The 14,546-nt window shown below is 37.7% G+C and overlaps 1 protein-coding gene across 3 annotated transcripts in view; it reads right to left on the bottom strand.

Annotated features, from left to right (window-relative positions):
- RPGRIP1L (RPGRIP1 like) overlaps positions 1–14,318 on the bottom strand; it is a 97,241-nt gene extending 82,923 nt beyond the window's left edge. The window contains exons 1-7 of one of the 3 annotated variants that reach the window (XM_045989136.1): positions 14,265–14,310; positions 12,342–12,451; positions 10,945–11,036; positions 9,205–9,349; positions 5,627–5,925; positions 2,052–2,154; positions 390–533 (exon numbers count right to left, since the gene is read on the bottom strand). In XM_045989136.1, the coding sequence (XP_045845092.1) occupies positions 390–533; positions 2,052–2,154; positions 5,627–5,925; positions 9,205–9,349; positions 10,945–11,036; positions 12,342–12,349 (791 nt within the window). In that variant the 5' untranslated portion in view covers positions 12,350–12,451; positions 14,265–14,310. Of the gene's footprint in view, positions 1–389; positions 534–2,051; positions 2,155–5,626; positions 5,926–9,204; positions 9,350–10,944; positions 11,037–12,341; positions 12,452–14,264 lie in introns of all 3 variants that reach the window. The other 2 variants (XM_045989137.1, XM_045989138.1) reach the window with 2 other exon arrangements.
- Positions 14,319–14,546: the final 228 nt, after the last annotated feature.

Genomic DNA, 14,546 nt, shown 5'->3' with positions numbered 1-14,546 from the left:
GGTAACATTATGGAATTTGTTTAACTTTGAAAAAAAAATTACATGAGGCTGGACTTATTCACAAGATGTGTCAACAGCACAGTCCTTGTCATGTATATTTCCCTTGGTCAGTGCAACCAAATGGCATCAGAACTTCCTACAGTTATGGTAAGTGAAACAAATGGACAAATGAGTGGGGGAAACAAGAGGAGGCAGTGTAGGATGGGGAAAATGCCCTTCCCCCTGAGCTGTTGAGAGCAGTTAGTAGGTCTAGAGGACGCTTATATGAGGAATGTTAAGTGAAAACATGGATTTTTTAAAATAGACAAGACTTACCCTTCTATGGCACATGATAAAGTATTTTAAACTAATTTTGACCTTATCAAAGTGATATTTCTGTTTTAACATACCTTTGATCTGTAGCCTGCTGTTCTCGAAGCTGAAGAAGAGATAACTCAATTTCATTTTCTTTTCTTCTCAGCTGAGTTTTCAGGATCTCAGCCAAGTGCTCTAACTCTTCTATCTGGCCTCTCTGTGACTGAATAACATTTTCTCTGAAATAAAGAACCTTTACAAGAATTTGTAGGTTGAGGAAAAACCTGCAATATTCAAGATCAGTATAAAGAAAGTTCTTCATAATAAAAAGCAAGCAGAAGTTAAACATTTTTAGCTTAAGTGCCCCTGCATATAGTGAATAGTAGATTAAATGGGACGATTTAGAAGTGCATATGGAATAATTCAAAATACTGCTTTTTTATACAATAATGTCTTAGATGATAACCTGGACTTCAGTTCAATTCAATTCAATTCAGTATTTATCGGTTACCTACTATGTACTCCACGATTTGCCCATCTTCAGATAACCATCTTCAGATAATTTATACACTTTTGGTTTTTCCTATGTACATCTGCCCAGACCACGCAATTTAACACTTTAGAGAGAGCAAGGATTTGCAAAGCATAACAGCGGGTTTTTTTGCTTGTATTTATTTATCTCTACCACATCTGACAGCATCCCAGTATAATGAGCCTCAGGAAACTCCTATGAACCCTGTTTTTTCAGCTGATTAGCAGGGAAGAATATTAGGTTTAGTCTTTTGGTTTTATTCCTTTGCAGGCTAGTTATTGCTGTAATTGGTATTTAAAATATTCAGAAGTGCCTGGATGGCTCAGTTGGTTAAGCAACTGCCTTCACCATCTCAGGCCCTGATCCCAGGATCCTGGGATCAAACCCCATGTCAGGCTCCTTGCTCAGCAGGGAGCTTGCTTCTCCCTCTCCCTCTGCTTGCTACTCCGCCAGCTTGTGCTTTCTCTCTGTCGAGTAACTAAATAAAATAAAATAAAAATAAAATATTCAAAAGAAGTAATTTGAAGTCTTTATTATTCTTAAGCAACCGTCTAAAGAGTGATGCTATTTCATGTTTCCTTTCCTCATTCAGAATACTTTTTGATGATCCAGGTGAAGGCCTGTAGGTAAGGTGGAACCTTATCTTCATTTGTGTGATTCACAGACACTCAAACCATGAGGCTTTGATTAACTGGGAAAGTAAGCTAAATGTGGCAGAAGTAACTTTTGAAACCATAGTACGATGAAGAATGCAGTACCACAGAATCACAGTGAAACAAAATCTGAAATCCATATATATTTGATAACTCCAAACTTTTAAGCCACTCCCCCTAATTCTTTTTTTTTAAACCCCAAAACGGCTAATTAATTCAGGATCTAAAAAAAAATTACCTGTAATTTTTCTGAGAATGGAAATGTTGCCCCTAAAGCTTACACTATTCTAAATGACTGGGCTTTATGCCATTCGTTTGGGGAGAAAATTATAATATAGAGGACTATTCTATGAACCTCTCCACTGATGTAGTTGGTTAAGTTGTTCATTTTCCTCATTTTATTGGAAACATGCTATATAATATCTGTTCTTACCCCACAGACCTAGATATATTTAGTGGCGCAAATTATTTGTACATAAACAAATTGTGTTTAAAATAAAGAAAAAGGGAGGGATCAAAAAAGACATGATCAATAAACAAAGTTCTAAAATGACCACAAAAAGAATACATACAAATTTCTTATTTCTCCTTTGGCTTCTTCAAGTAAATTGCTGCCATATTTTGTAAGCATGGGTTGTAGAGTTTCTGCTACATCGACATCTTGGAATCTAATACCTAAAAGTCAATCAGTAAGATTATAAAAGTGAAGTTGGGAAAGCAGGACTCTTGATTTGCTATCACGAAGAAATGTGCAATGTAAGAAAATTTCTTAAGTACTGAGAGATATGTGCTCTATAGTACAGAGAATCAGAAATCCATTGCCAAAGGGATTACTGCTGGCATTAAATGTACAGAGCAGCAGGTATTGCCCATTAAACAACTTCTACTATGGAAACCAAATGACCTAGAAATAATTTGGTTCAACTTAGATTTAGAGCATCTAAATTCATTTCTGAAAAAACTAAATTCAGGGTTTTAAAATATAAGCTAAAGTATAAAGGAAAAATATTTTAAAATCTTGACTTTTTTTAGTATTTTTGATATAGTTTTTAAAGATTTTTTAAATTAGTCATTCACATTCCTTGACCTTCCATATTGAAACTTGTCTTCATTTGCGTGAATCACTACTGTAAGTGTAAGTCAAAATGTTTCCTATACTTTGGTTTCTTCCATCTCAATAAGAAAATCCCTATTCAAACAAAGGCAATTAAAAAGGGATCACCAATGAGATTCCTTTAAATAAAACATTTTGCTGCTGCCCTTAAAATATTTTTCTTGTAAAAATGGGTGCATTTTTTACAAGTCTACTCCCATGGTTAAAAATAAGACATAATTTTAATTACATGATTACACTTACAAAAAAATTACTAGAGCTTAAGGTAGATAAAATATGACAAATAATTCAGATTTCTAATGGAGCATAGTCTCAGATATAAGGTACAGATAAAGTACATTCTTTTAAGAAAGTTTATTTTTAATCAGAATAGAACTATTGTTTACTGTTTCCAAAATTTTCTGTATCTATTATAGTCCAGATTAAAGACCAGAAAAGGCTCTGCCTAAAACCATTAAAATAGTTTACTGTGTTAAAATTTGCCAATTTTGGCAGTAATGCTAATTCTTAAGCTTTTCATACATAAATTACGGAAAAACTAAACATCGCTAGCAAAATTAAAAAAAAAAATCTACTTATCCTTAAAGTAATCTTAAAACTTACTATGGACCATACACAGTTATAAGAATCTTTGTTCTACTGGTTCCTCACTATAAGGATTGTTTGCACATTATAACAATCACATCTCAAACCAGTACTTCCCATTCCTTCTCTCTTTTTTTTTTTTTTTTTTAAAGATTTATTTATTTGACAGACAGAGATCACAAGTAGGCAGAGAGGCAGGCAGAGAGAGAGGAGGAAGCAGGCTCCCAGCCAAGCAGAGAGCCCGATGCGGGGCTCGATCCCAGGACCCCGGGATCATGACCTGAGCCGAAGGTAGAGGCTTTAACCCGCTGAGCCACCCAGGCGCCCCCCCATTCCTTCTCTTGACCAGGCACATATAGAAAATAGGAGTATGTGTTCAGCAGCTTGGGGCAAGAGTGCCTGTAGCCAGGGCGAGTCTAGTGTTCTCACCTAGCCACCCTATGCTGTGATACTTTGGACAAGCATGGCGTAACTTTCAGGTCCAAAGATGACAGTCTTGAAGAGACTGTTAAGATTACTAAGGCATCAACCCCGATGATGATGCCTCAGATTTACTCAGAAAGGTAATGGCTGACAAAGTATTCATCACTATCTAGTGCTCTGTAAAAGCTCTACGCCTTGGACTCTGTACCATGCCCTGAAAAAGGTCTCAATTACTAAGAGTATATAAACACCAGGAGAAATCTAAACTTTGTAGTCACATTTGAAAGACTGTGCTGTTCTGTGGCTCTTTTTTTCTTTTTCCCTATAGGAGGAAACTTCCACCAGACTCTTCTATTCAGACGGCAATTCATAGCAGTACATTAGTTTGTCACGTTAACCTACCATTTGGGGACTGCTTCTTTGTTTAGTATAAAAGACCTTACAAGCCATACAGATCGTCTTGCCCTGCTTCAGTCACAGATGACCCTACAAAGGCTGAGAGAGGGTAAGCGACTTTTGAAAGGTAAAATACACTACCGTGGAGTTGCCATCTTTTGACCTTTTTTCTCATCTGGTGTTATCACTCCGTTTTACAGATGGGAAAAATGAGGCTCTGGGAGGTCAAGTGCTCTCTTCCAAGGAGAAAGTTAATTAGCAGCAGAGTATTTCCTGTGATTGCTTTGGTTATATCAAAGTCTACTGCCAATCTCACAAGCGAGGCATAGCTGAGCCCTTTCATCTTTTTTTTTTTTTTAAAGATTTTATTTATTTATTTGACAGAGAGAGATCACAAGTAGATAGAGAGGCAGGCAGAGAGAGAGAGAGGGAAGCAGGCTCGCCGCTGAGCAGAGAGCCCGATGCGGGACTCGATCCCAGGACCCTGAGATCATGACCTGAGCCGAAGGCAGCGGCTTAACCCACTGAGCCACCCAGGCGCCCCGAGCCCTTTCATCTTGCGGCTAACTCTTGCTTCTGATGTCAGAGGACTTCAAGGGAACTCTGCCTAAGGAAGAGATAGGGTCAATATTTTGGCTTGGAGAAAAAAATACAAGAAAATTTTCTCCTTTTCGGTCTATATGGCATTTTTTTGTCCTCCTCGATGAATTGAAAGTTTTACATGACTTTCTGTGTCCCCCAAAATGTTGGGTCTCTATGTGAAGCATGTTCCAAATGAACATCAATTGCAGCTACAATTTTATTTCCTTCCCTAGTAGTTGAAATTTAAAAAAAGTTACTTAGAATATTGATTGACTTTTTGCCTCATTATAAATAAAGTTTGTCCATGGGTGGGGAGAATTGGGAATTTTTATTAGAAAGATTCAAGTTCTTTCTATATTAAGTTTCATCTATGCAACTGAACTGCTTTGTGTGGGTAGGTTTTAGGTGATTCACTCTCAAAATGAGGAAAGTGATTGATCTATGATCATTTTTGGAGATGGAGGAGATCTTTATGGTCAGTTGCTTAAATCCTTTTCTTTCGCATGGAAGAGGAAAGTTCAGAATCATTAGACGACATGTCCGAGGTCACTAGGGAGTATGCGAGGAGCAAGAACACAATTTTTAAACCCTTAGTTATGTGCACATTGCACTGTCATGCTGCCGCCACACGATGAGACATTTAAGCAGTTCTGCAAATTTTATAAGAGGTCTTTTGACAAAGAAATTAAGTGTGATCATTCAAAACAGAAAGTGTGATCATAAAAAGCAAACTAGCTGGTTTCCCTATTTGCCTGAGTCACTGTAATTTCTGTCTGCAATACAGAAAACCAATTCAAATTACACTATTTTATATAGTTTCACAGCGTCTCTCGTATCAGGATAGATAATGACATTCAATGTTTTACTCAACAAATGATTCTCATGTTAATATTAACATTTTATCAAAATGCAAGTCAAAAAACTATTTTTCTATTTCTAAAGGTACTTAAAAACATGCGAAATACAGAAATACTGTGTGTGCGTGTGTGTGTGTAAAATGACCTACTAAAAGACTGACATTTAGGATTTAATATAAGCTTATTTTACCTTTCCTGGGGCATGCCTGTAAGCCTGCATTTTCGTGCGCTTTTCTACGCCCAGTGTTAACACGAGATTGCACGTAATTGTACGGCGTTTGCCTGTGACCCTGGATTTGAAGTTGCTGTTTGGCTGAAATGAGTCTGTTCTTGAGGACTTCATTCTGTCTTTCAAGCTCATGAACTTTCTCCTGCAGCTGCTCCATCATTTCTTCCATTTCCACATCTCGTCCCAGCCGCTTGGGGCCGCCACCAACCCGCTCATATCTTTTCTTGTCATTAACTAGCCGTATTAACTTGGTGGCCATTCTAGGGAAATAATAAAAAGATGAAAAGGAATGTGAGAAGTCAGCATAAAATGCATTCTGTTGAAAGGAACATAATCACTGTGAGGACTTCAGTGCAGAACCTGAATAATAAATTTCAGGTTTTGATGTAACTATTACTGCCTGTGAAGAATCCTTTGATGATAATTGAAACCACTGGGCAACAATCTGCTTTATAGCACTGACAAATAACAGTTTCCTAAGGCTTATCATTTAAGGTTAGTAAAGAGAGGACACATATTTACTCCATATGTTCCTCAAATGCAATTTTTAACGCATGACCTTATGTAGGAATGCTGTATGCACTTAAATGTAGCTACAGATTGTGGATGTGGTGGGTTAGAGATGCGAGCCACAGTAAGCTACAACTTTTGAAAAGTGTGTTAAGACTGCAGCATTTAGATGATATGTTTTAGGAGAACTGTTTTCAGGTTCTCTAAGATTAAGACATATTACAAGTACAAAAATGTTAGGATGCATAGGTACATACAGATAAAGAGCCTGGTGAAAAATTCAGAGAAACCGAAATGTGCCGCTTAGTGCCTGAGAAATGTTCATGTTTAATGGTAGAAAAAACTCAGATGCAGAAAGTATTATTTTAATGCTACCTTTAAATTTAGACACAAGTTGTGCTTTTGACATCTTAAGAGTTTATACCTTTCAGTCTTTTAAGTTTTGATAAAAACTGGTTAGACAGAACAAAAGACAGAAAGGGCACATGGGGGTGATGTAATATACACGTACGGAAAACATGCTTGACAGTGAATGGAAAAATCTTGGCAGGACAAGAAAGAAAAGGTGGCTTTGATGAGAGACACAAGTTCAAGACTTTACAAAATTGGTCGCACATCTTCAATAGCTGATTCTAGTTTACAGTGAATCTATTTTTATAAAGAGCCAGAAGGAGATTGAAAATAAAAACTCACTTCATTTTTCTTTAAACGGGGTTTGCTTTATTTTAGCATGGTTATGGACAGAAGCTTTTACTTAAGAGAACAAAAGTGAAATAAAAAAAATCCTTAATGGCTTTGGGATGTCATAGAACAACCTTTTTTTGCCCTAAGCAGAGTCCTCTGTAAAAGCGGTAGTAATACACGTCTATCTACACTTCTGGCTACTCGGCCTACAGCATGTGGCATCAGGGAGAAATATGCATAACATAATCAGTTAAGATTGTTTTCTCTTTCCCTTGAGGCAAATCCATTAAACATGCTTTATAAGGGATATAGGATAATAAAAACCAAGATCCAAGAGGACCACAAACACCCTAGTAAAATAATCAATGGATTAGTTCCTTTTCCACCTAATCCAGAGAATGATATATCATGGGGAAATTTGCAGGTATCATAGCCCAGCAGAGCCACACACTCTATCTAGCTCTTTAATGAGTTAAGGATCCTTACCCCCCGACCCCTCGACGCTTTAGCCATAGAAATATGGTTGCCATCTAAATGAGATGTCAACCTAAACATCTGAATCTTTTGTTATAGAGAGACTTTCACGGAGATAGAGATCACATTCAAAAGACACAGGTTTAATATAAAAAAGCAGTCAACATGTGGAGAATCATAAATGACCCAAATTTTTAAGGAAAGAAAAGTACATCAGTAGAGTGGTTTTAAATTCCTTCAAGGATGTTCCAGGAAACTTTTTGTCAAGAAACAAGATTCTATGTTTGTCCAGTAAAAGCAATAATTTTCATTTGTTTGATGTGGCTATTTTGTAGTATTAATGCATTATATGTTATCTGGTAAAGTTTGAGTACTAATTTAAAAAGGTGGTTTATCAGATCTACATTTATGCCAATGTGATACTAATTACATCTTAAGGCTAAATTTCAAAGCAGTTCTGAGGCACCTGGCTGGCTCAGTCAGTAGAGATGCGACTCTTGATCTTGGGGTTGTAAGTTTGAGCCCCATGTTGGGTGCAGAGATTACTTCAAAAAAAAAAAAAAAGAGCAGTTCTACACATTCCTCTAGGTAGTGTCTGTGGTGTGAAATTCAAGATTTTAGAGCTCTGGGTCACAGTGGTCATTGGATCACTACTCTCAGGACTAAGTAAAATAACATCCCAGGAGGTTAAATGGCTTGAACATATTACCATAGGCTGGTGGCAGAGAAATAATAGAACACATGCATACAGCTTGACTTCTAGCCGAGTCCTTTTTTCATTAAACTACATGGCTCGTTATTAGGTTGTTTTATATTTTCTGGCTAGGACAAATTACTAATGAGGTCAAGGTTGTGAATTCAATTATTTTACTGACCAATTAGGGTTACAAAGGAAAAAAAAATTTTTTAGTGGTCATAGCGTACATTCCTCATTCTGATAGGACACGTGTGTGTTATTGGTCAGAAAAGGAATCAGGCAAGTGAGTCACAGGTTTTGAAAAAAGACACTATCATGACTCAAAAATGAACTCAAAGTAAAAGCCCCAAAACACAGCAGGCCAGTGGGTCATTAAAACAAAGTCCACCAAGTAGAAACTGAACTAGAAACACCCCTTTAGGATGCATTCTAAGCCCCCTCCTCTGCCTGACCCCCCTATCTTCTTTCCTCCATAGCTGTCTAAGCTTTTCATTTAACCTAGAACATGAATACGAATACAGGCCTGTTGAAGCTTACAAATGGGAAGGTGCATTTTTGTTTTTAATGCCACAAATCGTCAAAGTGTTTCTGAACAAGAAGGAATGAAAGACTATCTACTCTTAAGAAGTTATCCCAGCAAAAATTTTATGCACACAAATCAAGGGACAATGTTTCTTCAGAGAAAGTAGGGACTCTATGAAATAGAGATTCTAGACTCATCCAAGCAAAGTTAAATATGTTCCAGATATTGAAGTGATGTTTTCATTAGTAAACTCCAAAACTTAATGGAACATGGATTCTAACAAGTTAGAATAGCTAATTACTTTTTCAAAATTTCATTTTAAACTAAGGCATTTAAAAAACAGATGCTTTGGCCATTTGCTTATTAAACTATAAATATTAAACCAGAAGTTATAGACATGCTATACTTGTGGCACTCTTTGCTATTAGCTCTTTCTTTCAAATAGCAACTTCAGACATAATAAACACTCATCATCTTTTTGGTTTATTATTCTAGTTTGTAAGATTTTCCATTTTTAAAAATTATATTTATTTACAACCTGCCTTGTTCCAAAAAAGATTCCAGGTGGAGTTTTCAATTAAGTTTGTAAAAAAGCATATCCTCCAAACTTTACAGTGTCAGGAGAAAAAGCTAAAAGCTTTTTATCATAACCTTTTAATTTTATCCTCTTGCTTGCGGGCATGCTGTTTAAGCAAAATGTTCTCATCATGCAGACGCAAAAATCTGTCTTCCAGGTCCTCACGACTGATACGTGACACTGCCTGGCGAGACCTCATTGTCCGTGTTGTTGAAGTTTCTGTAAAAATGCCAAGGTAATTAATCGTGGGATTACTTAAAATAGTCTCTAAAAATTATAACTGTTGATATTAATATAATCTCCAATGCACTCATCTCTTTTACTTTGTGACCCACAAATAAGATTGTTTTAGAAAATGTTATAGCATGTTTATATCACCAATCAGAGAGGAGAATAATAATCTTTGCTATTAAAAGTTTACATGCAATATTAAGGATTTGAATATTAACAGTGTCCATTCAAAATGGTATTTAAATAACCATTCTTTAAGAATGTAAGATGGAACTGATTCAATAAGACCTTTCAATTTATATGCTCAATGTTGAAAAAAACAAATTAAAAGTCAGATTATCTAAAAGGTTTTTTTTTTTTTAACAGAGGCAAGAGTTTTAACAATAATTTGGTGAACATAAGATATTTTTCAGAGCTATGTATGGGTTCTGGGTTCTAGAAAATAAACTGTAAAATCTGCAAGTACAAACAACAAACCTTCACAAATCATTTGTAAACTTTCTTATATATTTTTAAAGGACTTTCATACCTTTTAGCCTGTATATATGATTTTTTACATATGCTTAAATTTAGTATTTTCCATATCACTAATTTGCAATCATCATCCAAAAGATCAACAAATGGACAAAGGTTAAAGCCCCTATGGTGGGTTACTGAAGGCAAGAATTTAACTTAAAGTAGTGAATTCCAATAAACAGCTTTACACAATTAACATTTATTTGTATTTGAATACCTGGTACTCCACCAAAGATCTAAAGCAAAGCTTATACATACTTTTTACTTTCAAAAATTAAACCTGTATAGTCAAATTTATCATTTTCAATGAACAACGCATTGACCACCTTTCTGTGGTAGTTCAAGGCTGCCAGTTGAATTGTTCTAATTAACGGGGGTAGTATGACACCTTCGTGGAATATATTTTATCGAACAGCTGTCTTACTGACAAATGCAGTAGCATGACAGCAGAGCCCACACGTTGTGTACACAAACAAAAACACAGCTCTACATTCTGAATTCTTCCTCAAAGCAGTGTTTCTCATTCTCAATTTGAAAGTGATATTTTAGCTCTAGGGTAACCACGAAGTGATAAAAGGATAAAGGAAACCTTTAATGTACATTAATTTGATAAAACAAAGTCAGTATCACTTGGATAAACAAACCATTTTGAGATACTCTACTTGAAAGGCAAAAATTTTTAAATACGGCATTTCCTCCCCTATAAAATTTAAACATAAAGAAAAATTTTAAGGGTGAATGTGATTTAAACCAGGCAATTCGGTTTGGAGGCTTGATACTCTCTGCGTAGTTTCTACTCATGTGTGGAATTTTAAAAAGATGATTTATAACAATTCTTTATCAGAACAGAGGGGGATTTTACATTTTCTATGAGCTGTTGATAATTCATGCATGCAGTAAAATACCATATGTTGTTCTAAACTCTCCATGTTCCTGTTTAGTTCAATCAAGAGCTATATAGTTACTTAAATGGCTTCGTTTGTAAGGATATCAGAAATACTTTAAATTAAAAGAAAAGAAGTTACTGATCAAAGTTCATAACGATAATAAATAACAGCTGGCCATACCTTGTAACCCTCCCATTCCAGAGAGGTTTAGACCTATATCTTTCACAGGCAGGTCTCCTGCCGTCTCATCAGTGGGACGAGACATGGCCTGTCTGTGGAGAAAAGAAAATTCAAATAAAATCCTTCCAACATATAATGTTAACTATGCAATGGAAAGAACCAAATAAAATGAATTCTATTCATTTTCATATTCTATTCATTATGATTCTAACAGACATCTATTGCCCACATGTGCTGCTTGAAGACGGGGAAAGCTTCTCTTTTAAAAGTAATACTACATTCAATCAGTGTTCCTTTCAACAATAAATTTCCTATTTTGTTTAAGTATATGGTTTCCTATAGTTTGCTTAAGAAATGTGGTAAGATTATCATTCTTCCTTCCTTTTTTATTTCTTGATCTGAACAAAAACAATTACCCCAAATTTAAGAAACACTTTCTCTCCATCCCCCACTCCCTCCTAACCCCCAAAGCAAGCAGGTATCTTGGAAAAAACCAAGTCGAAAAGCCTGATTCAAATGCTTGTTCTATTGTTTACTAGCTAGTCAAGTCACCTAATCTCGCTGAGTTTCAGTTCCTTAATTTTATTATTTTTTTGAAAAAGTCATTTTACTTTTCATATATATATACACACACACATATATATTTTATTTAAAAATTTTTTTAAAAAATATTTTATTTATTTGACAGAGAGAAATCACAACTAGGCAGAGAGGCAGGCAGAGAGAGAGGAGGAAGCAGGCTCCCTGAGGAGCAGAGAGCCCCATGCGGGGATCAATCCCAGGACTCCAGGACCACGACCCAAGCCGAAGGCAGAGGCTTTAACCCACTGAGCCACCCAGGCGCCCCGATTTTTATTTTATTTTTAAAGATTTTATTTATCTGACAGACAGAGGTCACAAGTAGGCAGAGAGCCAGGCAGAGAGAGAGGGGGAAGCAGGCTCCCTAGTGAGCAGGGAGCTGTTGTGGGGCTCGATCCCAGGACCCCAAGATCATGACCTGAGCTGAAGGCAGAGGCTTAACCCACTGAGCCACCCAGGCGCCCCTATATATATATTTTTTAAAGTTAACTCTACCCCCAACACAAACTCATGGCCCTGAGATCAAAAGTCATATGCTCTACTGAAACTGAGCCAGCCAGTTGCCACAGTTCCTTAACTTTAAAAATGGAGAAGAGGTATCTTACAGAGTTATTGTAAGAGTGCGATGGTAAATCAAAAGCAGTTAGCATATTTGCCTTGGATGTCAGTATTATTTGAAATATTAATTTTTAACATGGTGTACAAATGAGTGGGTAGATCCCAGTTTTGTGAAAGATGTTTCATAAATTGACCAGCTGAATTTATTTTTGTTCTGTCCTTTCTTTGTTGCCATGAGGCCTAGTCCCAGGGCTTCCTACCTCAACATACAAGCTGTCCAGTTAATTCTGGCATCTTTACAGTTTCTATTCTTCAGAGATGCACCACAGTAACTCAGTTTTGTATGCGGATATAAACGGTCTGTGCATGTCTAGTATATGGAAAAAAAAGAGTTTATATTTTATTTCAAACCACTCCAAGAGCCAAATGCAAACCAAGTCAAGGTGCCCTAAGGCAGAACTTCTCAATCTCTAGAATGTTGGGCCTAGAATGTAAAGTCCAAGAGAATACCCAGCTTATTTGTCTTGTGCACCTCTGTATGGTATTCTCAGATGCCAACACAGAGCTTGGCACATAGCAGGCATTCGCTGAATAGTTGCTGAATGAATGGAATCCATGGAGCTTGAGGGTCTCTAGAACGCAAGAGATGGTTTATAAGATCTTGTATGCGTCTATGTGTATATGCAATATCTTTAGGGAAAGGGCTCCTAACCTTTATTATAACTCGTCAAAGGTGGAGAACCACTGCATTCAGCTGTGGCATTAAACAATGAACAGAACTATACTTGAGAGATCACCTCCTACTTCTTTTGGCAACGCTGCTACAAGAAAGATCAGTTTTAGGAATCAAATCATCAAGCAGTTTAAACACAGGACACTTGTGAAAATGGTAACTCCGCCATGATAGAGTTACGGTAGCTTTTATAATTACGGTAGTGGGATTAACATTTACTGAATCTTACTAAAATGTGCCAGGGGCTCTTCTAAGTGCCCCGTTAATGGGAATTAATCAAGTATCTCACAATATCCCTATGAGGTTGTTACTCAAATGATTCCTACTTTACAAATGAAAAAAATTAACAAAAGCAAAAAACCAAGAGGCAGTTTTGGTAACTTGTCCAAGGTCACACATTTAAGTAGGGGTTGTCTGGTCATATTTTTGATTGTCTTGATTGGGAAGGTGGAAGGCAGTGTTACTGGCTCTAGAGGCCAGAGACGATGTTAAATGTCCTGCAGTGCAGAGGAACCACAACAAAGAATTATGTGGCCCCAAATGTTAAGAGCGCCAACCCTGTGCAATGCTGTCACGTTATCTTCAACATCAACTAATGTTATCCTTCCTTGCTCACCATGCTCACTCAACACTCCTTTAGGTTCCTCAAAGCCATGGTACTTGTCTTGCTCAAAGCCTTTGCATCAGCTGGCTCCTCATTCTTTGGGGTTCAGCTCAAATGTCACTTCCTCAGAGATGCTTTCCCTGATCACCCTCTGTCAGAGTACTCTTCCTCCCAAATTCATCACTGGTCATTTCCGTCGTAGCAATGCATCATTACCTAAAATTTCTTATTTGTTCACTAGCTCATTTCTACTTCGTCTTCACTAACAAGGTATAAGCATCTCGGGGTGGGTACCAGTCCTATTCACAGCGGTAGGAAACAGTGTCTGGGGCAAGGAGGGCACCAAGATTAATATTTACTTCATGATTAAATGAATACCTGGCATTGGACTAATACGGTAAACAGGAACTCTGTCTTTATGTAGTTAATAGGCTATGGGGGTAACCAGACGATAAACAAATAATTATAAATAATTAAGCAAACAATAGGCCATTCAGGAGGCTTAAGGGTCTACCAACTAACCCTCAAACCAGGGCTAATGAAAGAACTGTGTTTATGTGCCCTTCTACTTGAGGTACTCGGACAGGCACGGCAATTATCATCAACTCTCATCACCTAGGTTTTCAGGGTGGGATGTAAAATTTCCCAAACCAGTGCTGGGCGTGGGGATAATGGGCGGGCTGTGATTCCGGCCTGGGTATGTGGTGTCTCGTGCCGGGCTGCTTTTCACGCGAGCAGAACTCTAAGGCCTTCTTTAGGACATAGGGCAGACCCCAGGACCCCGACCCGTGCTGCACGTAGAGGGTGGGCCACCTCCGCCCCCATCGACTCCCCCGGAGTACTCACCGCCACTCTCTCCCCGCAGCTAGCTACCGTTGCTATAGCGCCGACGGCGTGTAGGGCGCCTGGCGGAGAGGAGCACGGGAAAAACATGGCAGGCTCCATTGCCTCCTGGGAAATGTAGTTTTGCTCCTGCTCTAACCCGCCCGCTCGCTACGTAGATTTCGGCCCTGGGAAATTCTCGTGCCCCAAACCCCGAGGCGCTCTCGAGCTTCGCCGCCTTGCATCTTGGGAATTGTAGTTCTCGTGGGTCTGATGGAGAACGGCGCTGGGCGGGAGCAGGATGCC

The sequence above is a fragment of the Meles meles genome, chromosome 19 (assembly GCF_922984935.1).
Source record: "Meles meles chromosome 19, mMelMel3.1 paternal haplotype, whole genome shotgun sequence".
Classification (NCBI taxonomy): Eukaryota; Metazoa; Chordata; class Mammalia; order Carnivora; family Mustelidae; genus Meles; species Meles meles.
The sequence above is the reverse complement of the archived record's forward strand: the minus strand, read 5'-3'. Positions and strand labels throughout refer to the sequence as shown.